This window comes from Mauremys reevesii, linkage group 7 (genome assembly GCF_016161935.1).
Source record: "Mauremys reevesii isolate NIE-2019 linkage group 7, ASM1616193v1, whole genome shotgun sequence".
NCBI classification, from domain to species: Eukaryota; Metazoa; Chordata; order Testudines; family Geoemydidae; genus Mauremys; species Mauremys reevesii.
The window spans coordinates 36,134,915-36,153,433 of NC_052629.1; the positions used below are offsets into that span (position 1 = coordinate 36,134,915).

An 18,519-nucleotide genomic window follows, 5' to 3' on the forward strand; every position below is an offset into this window, starting at 1 on the left:
GAATTGTTTACCAAATTCCAATCAATTATACTTGTGCAAATGAAGATGACCAGAGATTTGTACCTGTGCCATTGAGGGCATAATTTGGCCTGAAAAAATTTATTATAGGTATGCAGAAGGGAAGATCTCTCCTTGAATCTCACATACCAGAGTAAGATTTCAGGGCTGACTATTAGGGGGAAAAACCATTTTGACTCAGACACTGAGCATATTTGACATAAGAATAATGGACACACAGTGAATAATAGAACTCTGTGATGCCATTCTTGCACTGGTACTTATCAGAGAATAACTGTACTTTAAAGAGATACTGTCAACTTGAAAGCTTGCCAATTTAAAAAGAAAAAATGAAATGAATTAAAATTAACATCAGATAGTACAAATATTACCAAGTCTTATTGCCAATTTTGTGGTTTAACAATCACAATCTCTTATTTTATAAAACATATTTCTTTTCTCTGTTGTTGTGTAAAAGACCTGTACAAACAATAGGTGATACTGACAAGAAAAAAAATGTAAACCCAGTTCAACCTAGAGAACAATCTGGTTTTGACCAGTACCTATACCTAAACACTTTAAAACTTTCAAAATGAAAAAGTCCTAAGGGAAAGGGTTTTTTTTCCCCTTTCTCTAATATTTTTATAGCTTACTATGTGGAATCACTGGAGCACACAGAAAGTGATTTATGAAATGCCATCTATTTCACAGCACTCTGAAATAACTACATTACTATATAATGTGAGCTGCAGGTGCTGAGTACCTCTGAAAACCAGGGCATTTATGTAGATGCATAACTTTAGGTGCCCAATTTTGAAAATTTTGACTCTTGATTTTAAAAAAATTGTGGATGAATTTAGTGATTATTCAAATTAGCAAACAGCAGTACTGACATTTCCAAACATCATATAAGATTTCCCAAGCAGCTCTGTGAATATATCTCAATACTGATTTTAAAGTTCCCTGCTTTTCCAATCAATCATTCCTGAGTATACCTTGCCAACTGTGGTTAAGCAGGCAAACTACTCCCACACCATGCCCCTTATAACAGGATCAGGGTGCATGAGTGGCACAGAGTTGATTATGTTGGCTCTATGCCACCTGTAGATTTTTCCAAAATGGCACAGAGCTGTTTTTGTTGGTCCTACAATGCCAGGGAAATCCTTCACCAGCCAGTGAAATCCTTCACCAGTCAGCTTTCTGCCTGCTTTGGCCAGCCTACACATACCAAAGAAGGCAGACTTGGGGCTAGGTTCTATTCTTAGGACATAATGCACATTTTTTGTAATCTGATTTTGCAGGGAAGCTGACTGACAAAGGAAAGTAGGACAGTATAAACTGGCTAAATTAATTACTTATATTAAATGTCAATAATGTATGATCTTGCTTTGCTTACCCAAGGGAGGTATTCCCCCTCTCAAAATAATTGTTCTGTACAAAAGATTATTGTTGTATCATGTACAATAATGTATCTATGCAAAAAGGTTGCATTGAATCAGTTTAATATGCATATTTATAAATATTTTATAGAGATTTTGTAAAGACCAACTGGTAGACTATAATACTTTATATCGGGGAATGACAATCATTTGGAGACAGTTTATATAAAATTAGGTAAATTAGCCTTCCTTGTAGCTGATTGAAGTTTCTTTTCTTCTCTTTGTGCTCCTGCTTTCTAGGAGGCCCACTATCATGCTGTCTTTGGCACCTTTTTTTATTGTAATATGTTATTTCTGACGCCAAGGAAGAAGCATTATGTTGCATTCACCCAAAGAGCAATACACTTACATCTCTACTTCAGCCAAACAGGCCTATCCGAGATCTCAGCAGGAAGGTCTTATTTTACTGCTGTTGTAAGCAGTTTAAAAATGTAGTTCAAGCAGTTTATAGCTCTATCTGAAAAGGCACAACAGGACTGCATTGTATAATGCTATTTTTTTCCCAAGGAACTGAGGGGAAAACACATTCACATAACGACTCCCTCTATTATTTTTAGATCTAGGAGCCACTAGTGGAGGACAAAACATAGGTAGACCATTACTATCCAGGTAGGAATTGCTTATGAAAGCTAGGAAAGAAAAAGGCAGCCTGGGAAGTAGGATGTAAGGACAACATGAAGTACTGCTTAAAACTGATAGAAGGAAGGAATAAGAGTACAGCAAATGAAGAAGATTCTCTTTTTCCTTTCTCTTCATAAGACTGCTGAGGTTGTGCAGAGATTAAAGGAATATGGTAATTAGTGGGCTCAACTGATAGATAGTTTATTCAACTATAGAGGATACGTCATAGCGTTTGTTTTACATATTACCTGAAAGACTACTCAGTAAGTAGATGACAAGTTTGATGAATGAAGGCTTTTTTGAGGTAGGACAGTGAACCTGAGAAAAGGTAGGAGACTGAAGAATTAATGTTTATTACCTGGTATAGTAAAAAAATAACTGGAGAGGTAGATAGCTAACCATTTGATTGTTCCACAGAGACACCTGGTGATCTGGAGTGCTGGTAAAGAAGTCAAGTTGAATAGTTGTTAATGCTGTGCTAACTGATAACAGTGGCTAATGGTGGGCTCAGGGAGAATAATTTCTGCAGAGAGTCCAGTGAATCCTAATTTAGTAATAATGGAAAATGATCATCTATCAAGAACTAGGACAGCAGAGTTTCCCTGTTAAGAAACTGATGAGTTTAAATGATTTAGAGTGCTGTACAAAAAGCAGCTGCACAACAAATGAAACTAATAATAATTGAAAAAAAACTCCTTCACTTTCCACTGATTCATGAAAGGAAAAAAAAAGCCTTGCATAGGAGGGCTAAAAGGTGTTTTTGGCAAGGAGAATTGGTATTTCTTGTTAAGTTTCTTTAAGCAGGCTCAGTGAAATAATGCATGTCAGAATTTGCTGTAAGATTTTCAGCAAGCCGCCAAGGATTTTGGAACTCCAGTGGTAGCTAATGTATATGTGTCATTTTGATAAAGGAGTAGGATTTCAAAGATATTAACTCTCTTTTCCAATTAAATTAAAAATAAATGAACATTCTAAGAAAGAATTGTTATGCACATGGACACAGATAAAATAAAAGTCACAGGCACTCTTACAGTTTTGTTTGTCACGCATTCCTGTCAGTTGTCCCTTTTACATGATACCTGGTGACCTCCACAATAAGATTATCCTATCTTTACCAGCAATAAACATCAAAAGGAAAAACATTTAATTTCTGAAATATTTCGGTGATATAGCTACAGTGTTTTTCAGCTCAGGTATTATCCAGGAGGAAGTTGCAGTTGTTTACAGAGGTATGAAGAGAGAAAAAAATTGACCTATATTTTCAATATCCATGGTGTACTGTAGGATGACTGAGAAGGAAAGGTGTCACTGAGAATGTGACATTTCTTATACAGGGATTGGATTTTCTGTGCTACAAAGTGCAACAGACGGTCCTATGAGAAAAGGTGGAAGTCAACTTTAAATGTCATGCTGACTACCATGGTTAAAATACTGAAGTTTTATATTCTTAAATGCAGGCTCAATATATTTTGGAGAACCAGACACATGTTTTTATACATGGAGTTTATAGTAAAAAGTGCTTGTTCACTTTTATATTCCACTGGAAATTTAAGTATGACATTTTCTAATCCTTGAATCTCTCTGGCCACTTCCAAGCCCATGACAGACAATCTTACATGCTCTAATCCTGTAATAGCTTATAACACCTAACCCCCACTTGCTGATTTATCACATTTCATTTTAGTACTGAGATCCTTTAGTACAGCACTTACCAGCACTTTTCATTTGTGTTTGCAGTGTTGTTGCAGCCCTGTTGGTCCCAAGATAGGAGAGACACAAGGTGGGTGAGGTAATATATTTTACTGGACCAACTTCTGTTGGTGAAAGAGACAAGCTTTTCAGCTATATAGAGCACTCCTCAAAAGCTTGTCTCTTTCACCAACAGAAGTTGGTTCAGTAAAATATTACCTGACTCACCTTGCCTCTCTTTTCATTTGTGTCACCATCATCTTCTTCAATGGGTTATTTGCAGTCATGTACCATCTACATATCTATGACACATTATTTTCCAAACTATAGCTTGGTAAGAACTGCGACACTGTATTTGTGGTTTGTTTTATTTATTTAATTTTTGCAAACACAACCTTCCAATTTACTTAGCCTGTATCTGTAATATCTTTTATTTGCAAACATTCAGATGAGCAGGTTTTATTTGCAGGAAGCAAGAACTGTGAATAATAGCACATTTATGAAAATGTGTTGATCACAAATGATCTTAAAGCTGTTTTGACAAGCTGTATTGATTATTCATACAACAGCTTTTTGGAAAAAAAATTAAGTATGCCTATGAATAATCTATGGCCAGAAAATGGATTCTTGCTGTTTCTACAAACTTAGGTCATCCAGTTAGGGAAGAGATGCAAGATCATTTGACTTAGGTGACCAACAATACAGCACAAATAGCAAATACACCAGCCAAGTCTGCTACCTTTTGTTCAGAAACAGATATTTCCATTCTTGTCTTCTTCCTAATCTGAAGCTATTCCTCATTCCTTGCTTCTTCTCCTTCATTTTCTAGTTCTCTTTGGTCAGCCAACCTGCAAACAACCCAAGCCGCCCCTGAGTTCTGAGTTACAAGCTGCAGCTCTCAGCCTCTCCCAGCCTGCATTCTGGCCAGCAGCCACCAGCCCAATGAGCCAGCCTCCTCTTGCTCTTAACTCCTTGACTTTATACAAGCCCAGTCTACCCCTGCCCAGCTGGGCTTCATCTGCAGTTGGGCTTTATCCACCCCTGGCTCTCCTCCAGGTGCAGCCTACAAGATTAACAGGCTCTCTCTAACCTGCTCAGGCCTTGTATGGAGTGGACACCCCATCACAGGAAACTAGAATAAATATTATATACTGAGTTGCACCTAACTAACCCAGATTGCTATTCAAATGTGTATGATAAAAATGTAACTCAAAACATCACATCATTCTAAAAAAGTTGAAATACTGCTCCAATTTTGCAAACTTTTGAGGAGTTCAAAGCAGGCACATTTTGGCAAATAGAAATAGTCACAAATATTTCAAGAAGTTTTAATTTTTAGCCACTCCACACATTATTTTGTCTTAGGTAACATGACTTAGGGTCTGTAAAATTGGGGGGCAAGTCTCATGAGAATTTGCTTTCACATGAAATTTCTAGTACATCCTAGCTGCAAGTAGCACAAGATCAGCCTCCCTCAAGTGTTTTTAGCTAAAATCAGGAAGTGCAGAGCCACATGAGTCACACATTCCTTTATAGACTGTACCCTATTCCTAAAGAGACATAGTGCATATCTTAAATAAATATGAAAACAGTTCCTAATTCTGCTACTTGCCTCCAAAAAGAGATTTATTCTGAAGAACGGAGCACACATCAATTTCTCCAATAAAGCAAAACCCATTTTTTTCTCTGTCAGCACTGCTGCAGCTGTAGCAGATCTAGCTGGACCCACCCCAAACAGCCTTAATTGAAGTGGGTGAATGAAATGGGGAGTTTGACATTGATGTGTAGACTAGGAGACATTGACAGCTGGCTGATGAAATTGAAGTAGTCAGGGGAAGTCTGTAGTGTTTATTGAATGACTTTACAGGATCATGGCACTATCTGAAATGTCAGCTAGAGGTACTTTTCTTATCTCTTTCTAATAAGCCAATACTTTAAAGCAAAATAGAAATTTTAATAGAATATTATTTTATTCCAGCCACTGACCATCTATACAAGGTACATCTGAGGTTTGGCTGAGTGAACTGTTCTCATTTGAAAGAACAACAACATATATTTCTTAATAGGTTGTAGCCACTTTAAATATTACTTTATTCTGACAATCTCTACCACTGTCAAAGTTACTAAATATCCAACTTTCCCAGTCGCTAAATAGTTACAGTTGTCGTCAGAGGTTAGATTTTTGGATCTTTCAGTTTTAACATTTTTATTTAGTGTAACTTTAGTGCAAACGAGAGCGGGGCAAATCCTCTGTAGAATATAATTTATTTGATGAATGTAGCTCTTTTTTCTGTTCATGAATTATACGTCAATGCTCTATTTTTTATGAATTTGTTCATTATTGAAATTGTTCAGAAAACACTTCAGGCAAAAATATTTCAACTTATGGGTGGTTCACAAACTATTTGCATTCACTATTTCTTTGATTATTCTTTATTTGTTATGTGTAGCATTTGATGGGTCATATAAATCATATTTAGCTTTTACACCCTGATTGAATGATTAAAGCTTTTATAAAACAGCAGGAGGAAAATCAAAGGAATTTCAAGAAGATCATGCAAATATATTTCTGGCTGAAACTTTCAGACAAATATATATTTGTATGAGCAGTCTTGAGACTTCAAGTTTCTGCAAATATTTCTCCTAACTAAAACAGTGAAATCTATAGACATATTTAGAAAATGAATAAAAAGAGTTTACATGTGAATGCTGCTGAAACAAATTAACAGTTTTATTTGAACACATTTTCCATAACAACTTTTCCCAGAATTCATGCAATTCTAATATAAACTGATAATTTGTCTCAATGAAAGCATTTTATAATGTTTATCATTAAGGGCAGGACTGTTACATTTGCAGTGTACTAATTTTCTGGCAGATGTTTTACTGAAGGTAAAATCTCATCTGAGTTCATTTGAGACATATTTTATCATTACATATATTCAAAAGAATCAACCACAGTACAATCTGGACTCTTTGGGTAACAGTCTCACATATGCTCCAAATCCTTTATGCCACATAAAAGGAGTGGAACAACATAAAGGAGGTAAAGGTAATAATTGGAGATATACCAATCTCCTAGAACTGGAAGGGACCTCAAAAGGTCATCGAGTCCAGCCCCCTACCTTCACTAGCAGGACCAATTTTTGCCCCAGATCCCTAAGTAGCCTCCTCAAGGATTGAACTCACAACCCTGGGTTTAGGAGGCCAATGCTCAAACCACTAAGCTATCCCTCCCCAATAAGCAATGAATATCCCAGATCAGGCTGGGGAAGAATTACCTCAGCCACAGGACTGATGAAGACGGCCAAAAACTGTCTTCCGATGACCTTCTCACAAGTCTTGCTGTAGAGGCATACTGGGGTGCCCCTGGGACTGGGAGGAGAATGTTTGGGGTGGGGCTGCAGCACATAGCATTGCTGAGGTTTTAAGCATTGCTGCCACCCATAGACAGCTGTGGGAAGGTTCCTATAACTTAGGCAGCCACCCAGAGTTGTGTAAATTACACTAACTGCCATGACGCCTGGAACAGTCCAGAATTGGGAAGGATCAAAGATGGCTTAAAGCCAGTTTGGCCTGCCCCATTCCTTTGGGCTGTAAGTTCTGTGATGTGCTTCTGAGGCCTGGTCTACACTAGGGTGGGGGGGTCAAACTAAGGTACGCGACTTCAGCTATGCGAATAGCGTAGCTGAAGTCGAACTACCTTAGTTCGAACTTCTTACCTGTCCAGACGCCGCGGGATCGAAGTCCGCGGCTCCCCCATCGTCTCCGCCACCGCCGTTCGCGGTGGTGGAGTTCCGGAGTCGACGGGAGCTCGTTCGGAGTTCGAACTATTGCGTCTAGATTAGACGCGATAGTTTGAACTCCGAGAAGTTGAACGCTACGCGTCAACCCAGCAGGTAAGTATAGACCTACCCTTAGAGACATAGCACAAAATCTCACCTTTCATCCTCGAAATCATTATCATCCTATTTGAGTAAAGCTGGAGCCCAGGGAGTCTATACATTATTCATCTTGTAAAAAGAAGATATTACTGTGTGGCACACCCTGATAAACTCAACTTGAAATCTTAGCAAAGGAGAGATAAATAATACCCATACCTATAATTGAAAGGTAATTGAAGGATAAGCTCTTTATCTTTGTAGACAATGCCAAAAACTGCCACTTTTTTGAAGGAAAGTTCCTACTGTTAGGCAGGCAGGTGTCTATTTCTGTTATTCATAGATCTAGGAGATAGAGTCACTGTGAGTATAGATCATTGCCTAGACAATTTAAGTGGTGTTTTTGGCATTAGAATCTAGCAGCTGAACTATACCTGGTTCAAAATAGAACGGGGGAAGGGGAAAAAACCCACATCCTCATGAGTAACCAAAATTTTTTTCCAGGACAGAGAAGACAAGAGGTATTATGGGGATGATGCTCTTCCTTTTCAGTGGATAAGCTCATCATTACTCCTAATGCATCTCATTCCTCAAGGGGAGTAAGATTACAATGACAGCCAAGATAGAATGAAACTTCTGCAATCTGCTGAATATCCTGCCTCACTGCCTTAAAGAACTGATAGAAGAGCAAAAGCTAAAAAAGTGAATATCTCCTTTAGCAATTTCTGTCATAAATAAGCCAAACAACTTTCTTCCCTGATCTCATGAGAGAAATTAAACTGGAAGTTGAAATATTTTCTCTCCTATTTAGATTAATTTATGATTGCATTGCTGAAGAGACAGAGTGAAGCAATTTCTTCTTGACTTAAAAGAGAAACTAACCATGAAATCCTGACACTTCTGGAGATTACTGTATGTTTGGAATATGAAGTATATTAACATATATCTTACAAAAATGATTTTGGACAGTTTCCAATATAGCAAAAATCTTCAGTTTTGTCACAAAGCATTAAGTGTTTCAATTATTATTATCTTTTTCTCCACTATATATGGCTAATGTCTGCATGATACCTTGTAAATAAAATAAAAAATCACTTACCATTAACAATGTCTTTATCATTGTATACAAATTTTAATAATAATGCAAGTCGAATATTGACCACATGACAAAAAATTGTGGGCCAAAATTCTAACCTGAGTTGCATCCATGCAATCCAACTGAAATGAATGTTGATGTCAATGAGGTTGCACAGATATAAATGAGAGGAAAATGTTGTAAGACACAGGTCTTTCTTTTTAACCCTGGACTTTTTGGAATTACATAGATGTGCCTTCAAATATTCAATGTTAGATCTTTCATACTACTGTCTTTCCAAATACTTCTTTTCTTACTCTCATTCAATAAAACATTTATCCAACATCAGCGAATAGTGACTAACACTTGCTGAACCTAAAACCAAACACAGTGAACTGGTATTTATATATTAAATAAATGCATTACCCTATAAGTTGATCTTTGTTTTGTTCCACAAGAGTGGGAGGAACGTTAGAAACGATGACTTGCATATCCAACTGATTGACCACAGAGACCTGAAAACACAGGAATGAAATACAGTTGGTCTTTTCATGCATAACATTCTCCCAGTTCAAAAACAACAGGATAATTGTTTTCCTGTCTTCAAAGCCATGCCCTATTGTAATGATTTTGCATTTCAATTCAAGAATAAGTGAATTGGGAAGCCGTGCTTCACTTAGGGCTTGGCTACACTTACAGTTTGCAGCGCTGGTAGTTTGCAGCGCTGGTCATCCAGCTGTGTAGGAGCAGCACTGGTGTGTGGCCACACTCACAGCTACCAGCGCTGGTGTGTGGCCACATTTGCAGCATTTCCAGCGCTGTTGGGAGTGATGCATTGTGGGCAGCTATCCCAGCATTCAAGCAACGTGCTTTTCAAAAAGGGGGGGGGAGTGGGGTCTAGTGTGACAGGGAGGGGGAAAGAGAGAGGGGATTTTGTGCACAACGCTTTTCAGGGGGGAGGGGGGGGTAGGGTGACAGGTGACGGGGGGAAAGAGAGGGGATTTTTGAGCCAACACTGTGTGTTTAGCTTCCTGACTTGAAAAATCAGAACATTTTCTGACCCCTTAGTCTTAACTCTTAATTGCAAACAGCCTGCACGACTCCGCTGTTTCCCTGCCTGCCTCTCATTTGATTGTTTACAGCCAGGTACAGATGATCACAGCAAACAGGAGCTATGTTTGTTTTTATAGCAGAGCAGGCAACGGAGGAGCTCCACAGAGCTGTTCACAACAGGGAGGAGGATCTCATTTGATTGTTCACAGATTGATCACAGCAAACAGGAGCTGATAAGCAGCTCCGGTAGAAACGGAGCTCTCCGGAGGTTCACAACAAAACAAAGACAGGCTGCATAACAAAACAAAGGGAATAATTTTAGTTAAAAGCATTCTGGGATATCTCCTTATTCCGTGTGTCCACACTTGATGAGCAGTGCTGGATCACCAGCGCTGCCAACCTGGCCAGGTGCACAGCAGCAGCTGCAGCCAGGCAGCCAGGCTGTGTGCTGCCCTGCAGGTGTGGACGGGGTGTAATTGCAGCGCTGGAAAGCCTCTACCAGCGCTGCAACTTGCAAGTGTAGCCAAGCCCCCAGTAGCCAAAACAGTAGGGCAAGGACTTAACTAAAAATGAGATGTTGATTTTGAGGGGATTTTAAGCTGGTTTTATTTCCAGTTTAATGCATTATGGGTACCTCAACTGCCATATTGTTTAAATTTCTTTAATAGCAATGCATATTTTAGATTAATTAAAATAAATTAACAATATTTTGTTACTAAACTACAACAGCTTGTCATAATTCTGATTGCATCATTGTAGATAAAGTCCCCAATAACGTTTTTATTTTCATGTTTAGTTCTATTTTGTTAGTTTCTTCCAAAGGGATCTAAAAATATAAGTAACACACAGCTTATATTCCCTTATCTTGCATATCTGACCTCTTCTCTCTTAATACACAGGTCAGAAAAGAACATGTACTGTCAACCTTTAAAAAAATATTTATAACAAATTAGTAAATGTGGGTGAAAATCCTGGCCCCATATTGATGCCAATGGCAAAACTGTCATTGACTTAAATGGGGCCAGGATTCCATTTCCAAACTACTCATCCTGCAGAATGAATTTCCCTGGATAGCACTGAAATCCAGTAAAAAAAAAAAAACAACAAAAAACATATACCCCCTCCTGTATCCAGGTGCCATTTTAAAGAGCCACCAGGTACACGGCACCACCTATGTGCACCAAGTGAGCACACTAAAAAGGCTAACTTTTTTTGCATCCATTCTGATCGTTTCCTCAAGTTCTTTTCAGACTGATATTGAAGAAAAGACTATTGCATCTCTCCCTGTTTGAAATTTCTTGAAGCATGACTTCATGCTCTCTTCTCTCTTTTGCATTCTATCTGCATTAACTCCTTTCCTTGTCATTTCAAGAACAGTCAGCCTCCTCATCACTAAGAAGGAAGAATGAAATCTAGAAAGGTAAACTGAGATTGGGAAATCAGCTTTCTTCTCTTAAACAGAGTTTTAACCAAATCAGAAGCACCATGATTGAAAGTTCTCTGGAGCTCCCAGAATAATACATCACATCATTAAGCCACTGAGCTGGCAAACAAGAAGTTTAAATCTTAATGACGTTTGAAAAGTGTACTATTCTCTTAGGCTATAAAAAGAGCAGTTGCTCCCAGTCTTTACAGAGAAAGTAAAATCTGAAATCTTTATTAAAAGATGGAGAATGTCCATAAGGAGATTACAGCAACTACTGTGCCCTCCATCACCTCTCCGTGAAGGATTCTGTAGCCAGCCAAGATTTGGAAAGTAGGACAACATTAAGCATAAGAAATTTAAAAATCAGACTATTCTTTGTTCTCAAAGAATAAAGAGACACCTTGATTTTCACAAATGAAGTTTGAGCCATGTAAGCACTTTGGCAGACATGCTTGAATATCATTTCACATCAAATATGATCTGCCAGCTTTGAAGTTTAATTCAACTTAAAATATTTAAATGTTCTTGAAATGTCATCAGGTGCACTGATCTGCATATGCAAACTCCTGTATAAGAAAAAAATAAATTTAAAGAACTCACCATAAAATTCAGGATCAATTCAATTCAGTAAATGGAACTCTAAAGCAATGAACAGCTTAGTGGAATTAATTGCATTAGTCAGTTAAAGCAGTTACTCCCTAAGTATTTAATGAGTACTTCATAAATATAGTTCTTAAAAAAGAAGCAATCACTTTACCATAAGTTCTCTATGGGTCATAAGTTATGATTATTGTATCTTTGTATATGAATTGTACAAAAGATATTCAAGCCATAGTACTGTAACAAATGTAAATATCCAAACCCAGATCAGGGGACCAAAAAGTTAAGATTCCCACAGTAACATTAGCATGCCCCCCCATGCATATCAAGATTTCCATCACTACATTATTAAATGTAGGCCTAAATATGGGCAGGAGGTACATATGGGTAAATTCTCACCTTTGCAGATGCTATTGGGACAAATCATTGCCTCCAATTCCACCAGAAGAGAGAGGAAAAACTTGCAGGGGACCAGGGTAAGCATGCATGGAAAATGGGAGGGCCACACTAGTCCTTTTTCACTCAACGCGGAGGAGACTTTTCTAGGCAGTGTCCCAAGGAACCAAGCTCCACAAGTGGGGACTGAAGCACCATTTTTCCTCCCTCTCAACCAACCCTGAAGGGACTTCCTGAGTAAATTCAATCTGAAATTTATTCAGGTGTCCTATCTGCAGTGTGAACCTTCTGAAAAGGGAGTGGAGAGTGTGGAAATCACTGAAGAAGCCACCAAATAATTAGAGCATGTAAACAAACATTTTTACATTAATAAAATCATCAGTGTGCACACACCATAACTGAATAACAATGTGATCTCATCATTGTAACCTTTGTGCTTCCTCATCCTCCTCTTCCCTGTGGTTACTTATTCTCTCTTGTTGTGACACGTTTAGACTATAAGATTCTTGGGGACAGGAAGCCTGTCTTTCTATTTTTTCTGTACAGCACCTAGCACACTTTTGGGCACTGTATTAACAATTACATTAGTTTAAAAATAAAACTATGTTAAAAGAACATTGAGATGGAAATGTAAAGCACTCAAAAGACTAGGAAATGCCAGGAGTAAAGCTGTCGGTGGAAATTTAATTCAACCCCCTTTTGCCTCTTCATTATAATACAGTTTTTTAATTACACACAATCAAATACTATTTTTTCCACCATATCCCTGCCTTATTCAGTGCACAGAATGGATAATACTTACTGAATAGCCTGCTCCACGAAGTACACTAAAGTCCTTGTAACTGCCAGTCTACATGGAAGGTGCTCTGATCCAATAGTGACGGGCAGTAATACAAAATCCTAAACCACAAGATAGCTATTCATTTTTATCTTCATCATTCAGTGTGTGCTCTTATGTCGTATTTACTGCATACCATTTACATTCCACAGTTAGTGGTTCACAAACAATGAATTATATTCACAACAATCCTGCAAGGTAGGGAAATATTCCCATTTTACAGATGGTGATCTGAGACACCAAGTGATTAAAGCCAAAACACTCAATTATCCACTAATTTTGGGTGTCCAACTTGATTCACAGATTCCAATGTCAGAAGGGACCATTGTGATCATCTAGTTTCACTTTCTGTACACCATCATCCATGGAAATTCCACAAAATATTTTTTAGAGAATATCTTTTGAAAAACCTTCCATCTTGATTTTAAAATAGCCAGTGAAAGAGAAACTATCACACCCTTTAATAAATTGTTTCAGTGGATTATTACTCTCACTGTTAAAATTTCGCACCTTATTTCCTGTTTGAATTTGTCTAACTTCAACTTCTAGCCTTTGGATAAGTTTATACTTTTCTTGACAAGATGGAAAAGCCCTTTATCAAATATTTTGTTCCTCATGTTGGTACTTATAGACTAATCAAATCACTCCTTAACCTTCTCTTTGTTAAACTAAATAGACTGAGCTCTTAGAGTCTATAAGCCATGTTTTCTAATCCTTTATTCATTCTTGTGGCTCTTCTCTGAATCCTCTCCAGTTTATTAAATCCTTGAACTGTGGACACAATATTACAGCAGCGGTCGCACCAATGCCAAAGAGGCAAAATAACTTCTCCATTACTACTCGAGATCCCCCTGTTTATGCATCTAAGGATAGCATTAACCCTTTTGGCCACAGTGTCACACTGGGAGCTCGTGTTTGTCCACCATAATCCTCAAAGCTTTTTCTGTCACTGCTTCCCAGTACACAGGCACCCATTGGGCTCACATTCACTTTTAGTCATTAAAATGCACAGTGTGTGCTTTTCAGCTTACCAAGTTATCCAGATCACTCTATGCCAGTGACCTGTCTTCATTTTTTTATCATTCCCCCAGTTTGTGTGTCATCTGCAAACTTTATTAGTGATGATTTTAAGTTTTCTTCCTGATGTTTGATTAAAATGTTAAATAGTGTAGGGCCAAGAACCAATCCCTGCAGGACTCCACTAGAAACACACCTGCTCAATGATGATGCCCCATTTACAATTACATGTTGAGACCTATCCGCTAGCCATCTTTTAATCCTTTTAATGCATGCTATGTTGATTTTATATCATTCTAGTTATTTAATCAAAATGTTGTACCAAGTCAAATGACTTGTAGAAGTGGTAAGTATATTATATCATCACTATTACCTTTGTCAACCAAATTGTAATCTACTTTTTTAAAAAAAGATATCAACTTAGTTTAACAGGCTCTAGTTTCCATAAACCCATGCTGATTATATGATCCTGCTTTAATTGTTTGCAAACTGAATCCCTTAACAGCCACTCGACTATCTTGCCTGGGATCAATGTCAAACCGACAGGCCTATAATTACCCAGGTTATCTTGTTTACCCTTTTTAAACTGAGAAACCCATATTATTCCATAGTACTTAGCATTTTATAGTACTTTATCTTTTCCAAGCACAGCTCCCATTGACTTTAGTTCCAGATGTAAACTCAGTCCCCAAGCACCCTAAGCTGAGCACCCAGAAAATGAGGAGCCATAGCAGCCAGCTATGAAATTTTTCATTTAAATGAGTTAACTAGCATCACATAGGGACTTTGTGAGAGAGGCAGAGATAGAATCCAAGTCTCTGGGGCAGCATTCAGCTGTCTAAATCATGAAACCAACAGTTCTCTTTCTGCGGTCCATTACTCACTCTCTACACTGCATCAACTTTTGCAACAACTGAGGTGGGGTCCTGCAAACAACATTCTCATTCACTACACAACCCTGATTCATTTCTCTGAACATTGTCCATCCTGTGAACTAAATGAGGCAGGAGTTCTGTGGAAAGAATAGCTTGCGATCATTTAATAAAAGACTACATCATACAAACTATAAACCTCAGGCAAAACTTCCTCCCTGAGTTTGGCTGTTCCTAGGGTCTCCTTCCAGCATCTTCTCTTTCTTAACTTCATGCCAAAAGAGGGGCAGCTTACTTTATAATAAATAAATCTACCTATTAGCATATCCTCTGATTTTTGGGTGATTCAACAGAAAAATCCAGCTTTCCTATGTAGGGCCTATTATTCCCCTTATTCCCCAGAACACCCAAGATGTGGTCACCTGTTTTTTCCCAGGAGCACCCAATTGTCAGAGGTCTCATAATATTTATTTATCTAAATTTATAAAACACCATGAGGTACCTATATTGTGCTCTCAGTGCATACAGTAAGTCCCCGATTCCTTCCTGTCTACAGTATTTCTCTTGCTCCAAATAGAATCACGCTCCACGAACCCTCAGCGTATGGCTTCTTCATTTTAAATTTAATATAATTAAAATCCTGCTAGTTATTGAGTACATGAGGATATATTCTGTGGATATCTAGCATGCTGTATTATCTTTGTGTAAATAGGACATATTGCTATAGTACATACATTTTTTTTCAGGGATTCAGAAAGCTTTTGTTTGGGAAAAATAACTTCAGTGTCTTGAAAAGATAATATTCACAAAGTTCATGCCCATCCCTTCTAGCTCTTTGGAACAGAAACTTTATTCTAGAGTTAGAATTTCCTCTAGTGTATCAGGAATAGATGTCAAGAAGACATTGACTGATTCATATACTTACAAGTACTTCTGATTTGCTGCTCAGTCCTTTCCCATAATTGTCAGTTGCAATGACCTGAAACTTGAAATAGGACCGTCTCATATTTTTGAACAGCATGGCAGTTTTTATAAGCCCTTCATAGGGTTCGATCACAAAACCTTCTTTGCCATCCTTGATTGGGGGTATGATGAGTCTGTACTGCATAGCACTGTAATTTCCAGTGTCTTTATCATCAGCCTAGTAGAAAACATAAAATAAGCAGAAATGAATAAGGTAAAATATGTGTGCAAAGAGTCATTAGCATTGTCCTTCAAATATAGCTGGAAACCGGTCTAGTGGATCTTTTCCATTCCTGAATGTATGATGTAAGTCTGATAGTGGATATCATTATTAAATGGTCCATTTAACTCTGCAGAAAACAGTCTTTGCTTTTCCAGCAATTTATTTCTCCTTTGTTGGCAAACTGCTCCAAAAGAAATGAAAGCTACAAATGTACTTTTCAGATTTAAAATGTATTGGACAGGTAAGTGCATTTTAATTATGAAATCAAGAATGTGGCAGAGGTAATTTTTCCAACTATTAATGCAAAGGAGAGCCACAGGAAAACCATATGTACCTAGCATCTTCCCCTAACAACTATGTAGCCACCTAAGGATTTCTTCTGTCTCCTTACAGACATTCTGCTACCTTCCTGATTTAACAAGTTTATTTTCAGATTAATAATAATATGAAAATAAATCTTCAATGAGATTCTGCTGCACAGATCTCTCAGCCCGAGTGAGGGAAAGGGACACAAAGGTGGCTTTAAGCCAGCTTTGTACCTCCTAATCATGGGCAGCTCTGTGATGAGGTTCCTGGCGTAATTGAGATAGCTCTGGGGGCCTAAATGAAGGCAGCTTCTTGGAGCAGCAGTGGTGCCTGGAATCTGCAACACTGTATACTATCACTATTCCCCTGACATGCCCCTCTCATCCCAGCTCCGCCTCCATCACACACCCCACCCATGTCATCTCAGGGGCTGTGCTCCACAGTGTCTGTGCTGAAGGTAATATTCTCCCCCCACACACACACCCCTCCCGGACACACACACACATCCTGGCCTCTGGGGGTTGGAGTGCTGCTGAGGAGCTCATCACTGGTGTTTACATGACCAAACCATTAAACTGGGGTATTAAAGAGTGCAAGCTACTTAATAAACCATCCCTACAACATTCTAGCATTTATTGGTAGCCGGGTCATCCAAGTACTGACATGGTGAAACCTTTTTTTAGTTTGTAATTGCAGCCAAAGTTGGCCGACGCTGCAGGCACTGATATTATTGTTACAAAGGATCTGGGTCTCTGTCTATAATTCATAGTTCATCATAAAACAAAACAAAAAACTGCTTGGGGTGGGGTATAAGGGTATATACCAAGAAGCCCGAATGAAACTGGCTACAGCCAGTCAAGGTGGACTTTGAAAAACAATAGCTGAGCACGGTATCTTTGAAAGGCAGCCATTAATTATTGTTAAGGATTTTCTCTTCATCAATAATCCATGACTTAGAAGGTGAGGAATGAAAACATTTTACCAACTCCTATTGTGTATCTTTCTGTTTGGAAAATGGAAAGGGATTTAATAAGCACATGTAGAGTGGACACAGGGAAGAGGAGTCTCTCTCTAGACAGCAGTACAAGGTTGACTGGTGAACCAGTGGTCAAAGAGAAAGGGATTGATTTCAAGGGACCTAAACAGTTCACTTCTTTTTTTCTTCTCTGTAACTAAGCAGAGAATGCCTTATCTAGTTTAGCTGTGAGAAGTGTAAATTTAGATATGTTAAGCAAACTATTTCTTATGCATAATTCCATTTTCTATCTATTTTAATGTTGTTTTGATTAAGCTTATTGCTGCATGGGCAATTTCACACTGGTTTCCTTTAAGAAAGGTGGGGAAGGGTAAAGAGTTTCTGGAACCTACATCCCCTTCTCAGTCTCCATCCGGGGTAAAGACAATGGTGTTCTCTCCCAGTGAAATGTATCCATCAGGTTGTGGTGGACAAACACATTACAAAAGAGTAAGGAGGAGAGGACAGATGGTAGTGATATTGGTCACAATCACACACTAGAGCATCACTTGCATTTTGGATCAGTACATTGTTGCAGAAACAATTAATTGTGAGTGCATTTCTTAGAATTCAGACATCTACCTTTCTTACTGTCTACAAGTCAGGTAGATGTGTAAATCCTATACAATCATCATCATCATGTTCCCATTACGCTACTGGTGTTTAGGGCAGCGACAAAGCTCCTCCACTTCTGTCTGTTTCTAGTAAGTTTTTAAATGGTTCTCCAGTTGTGCCCCTATAAAATAGTCCCAGTTATTTGTGGGGCTAAAATATGAGCCCAACACTGAGTTCAAGTGAGACTCTTTTGAAAATCAGTGCATAAATGTCTAACTAACTCAAAAAAATGGGTCAGATTTTTCCTTATGGTAACCCTACTGATTTCAGTGATCTTTAATAAGGATCCCACTTCAAACCATAATTTAATCTTGTATGTTTTGAGTTTAATGTATTATGCTAAACATTCTATTCCATGTAATGTGAGCTAAACTGAGTATAAGGTGGGAACGAAAAATTACAAATATGAGATTTAACATGTTTTCTAGTATTAACAATACTTGTTTAAAAATTGAATGATAGTTGATAACACAGAGAAATAAAACCTCAATGG

General features: G+C 38.1%; 1 protein-coding gene across 22 annotated transcripts in view; it reads right to left on the bottom strand.

Annotated features, from left to right (window-relative positions):
* Nucleotides 1–18,519, bottom strand: part of PCDH15 (protocadherin related 15) — a 790,091-nt gene that overhangs the window by 51,149 nt on the left and 720,423 nt on the right. For all 22 annotated transcript variants that reach the window (XM_039547294.1, XM_039547276.1, XM_039547275.1 and 19 more), the window contains 2 exons: nucleotides 15,830–16,045; nucleotides 9,129–9,217 (listed from right to left, as the gene is read on the bottom strand). In XM_039547294.1, coding sequence (XP_039403228.1) covers nucleotides 9,129–9,217; nucleotides 15,830–16,045 — 305 coding nt within the window. The remainder of the gene's footprint in view (nucleotides 1–9,128; nucleotides 9,218–15,829; nucleotides 16,046–18,519) is intronic.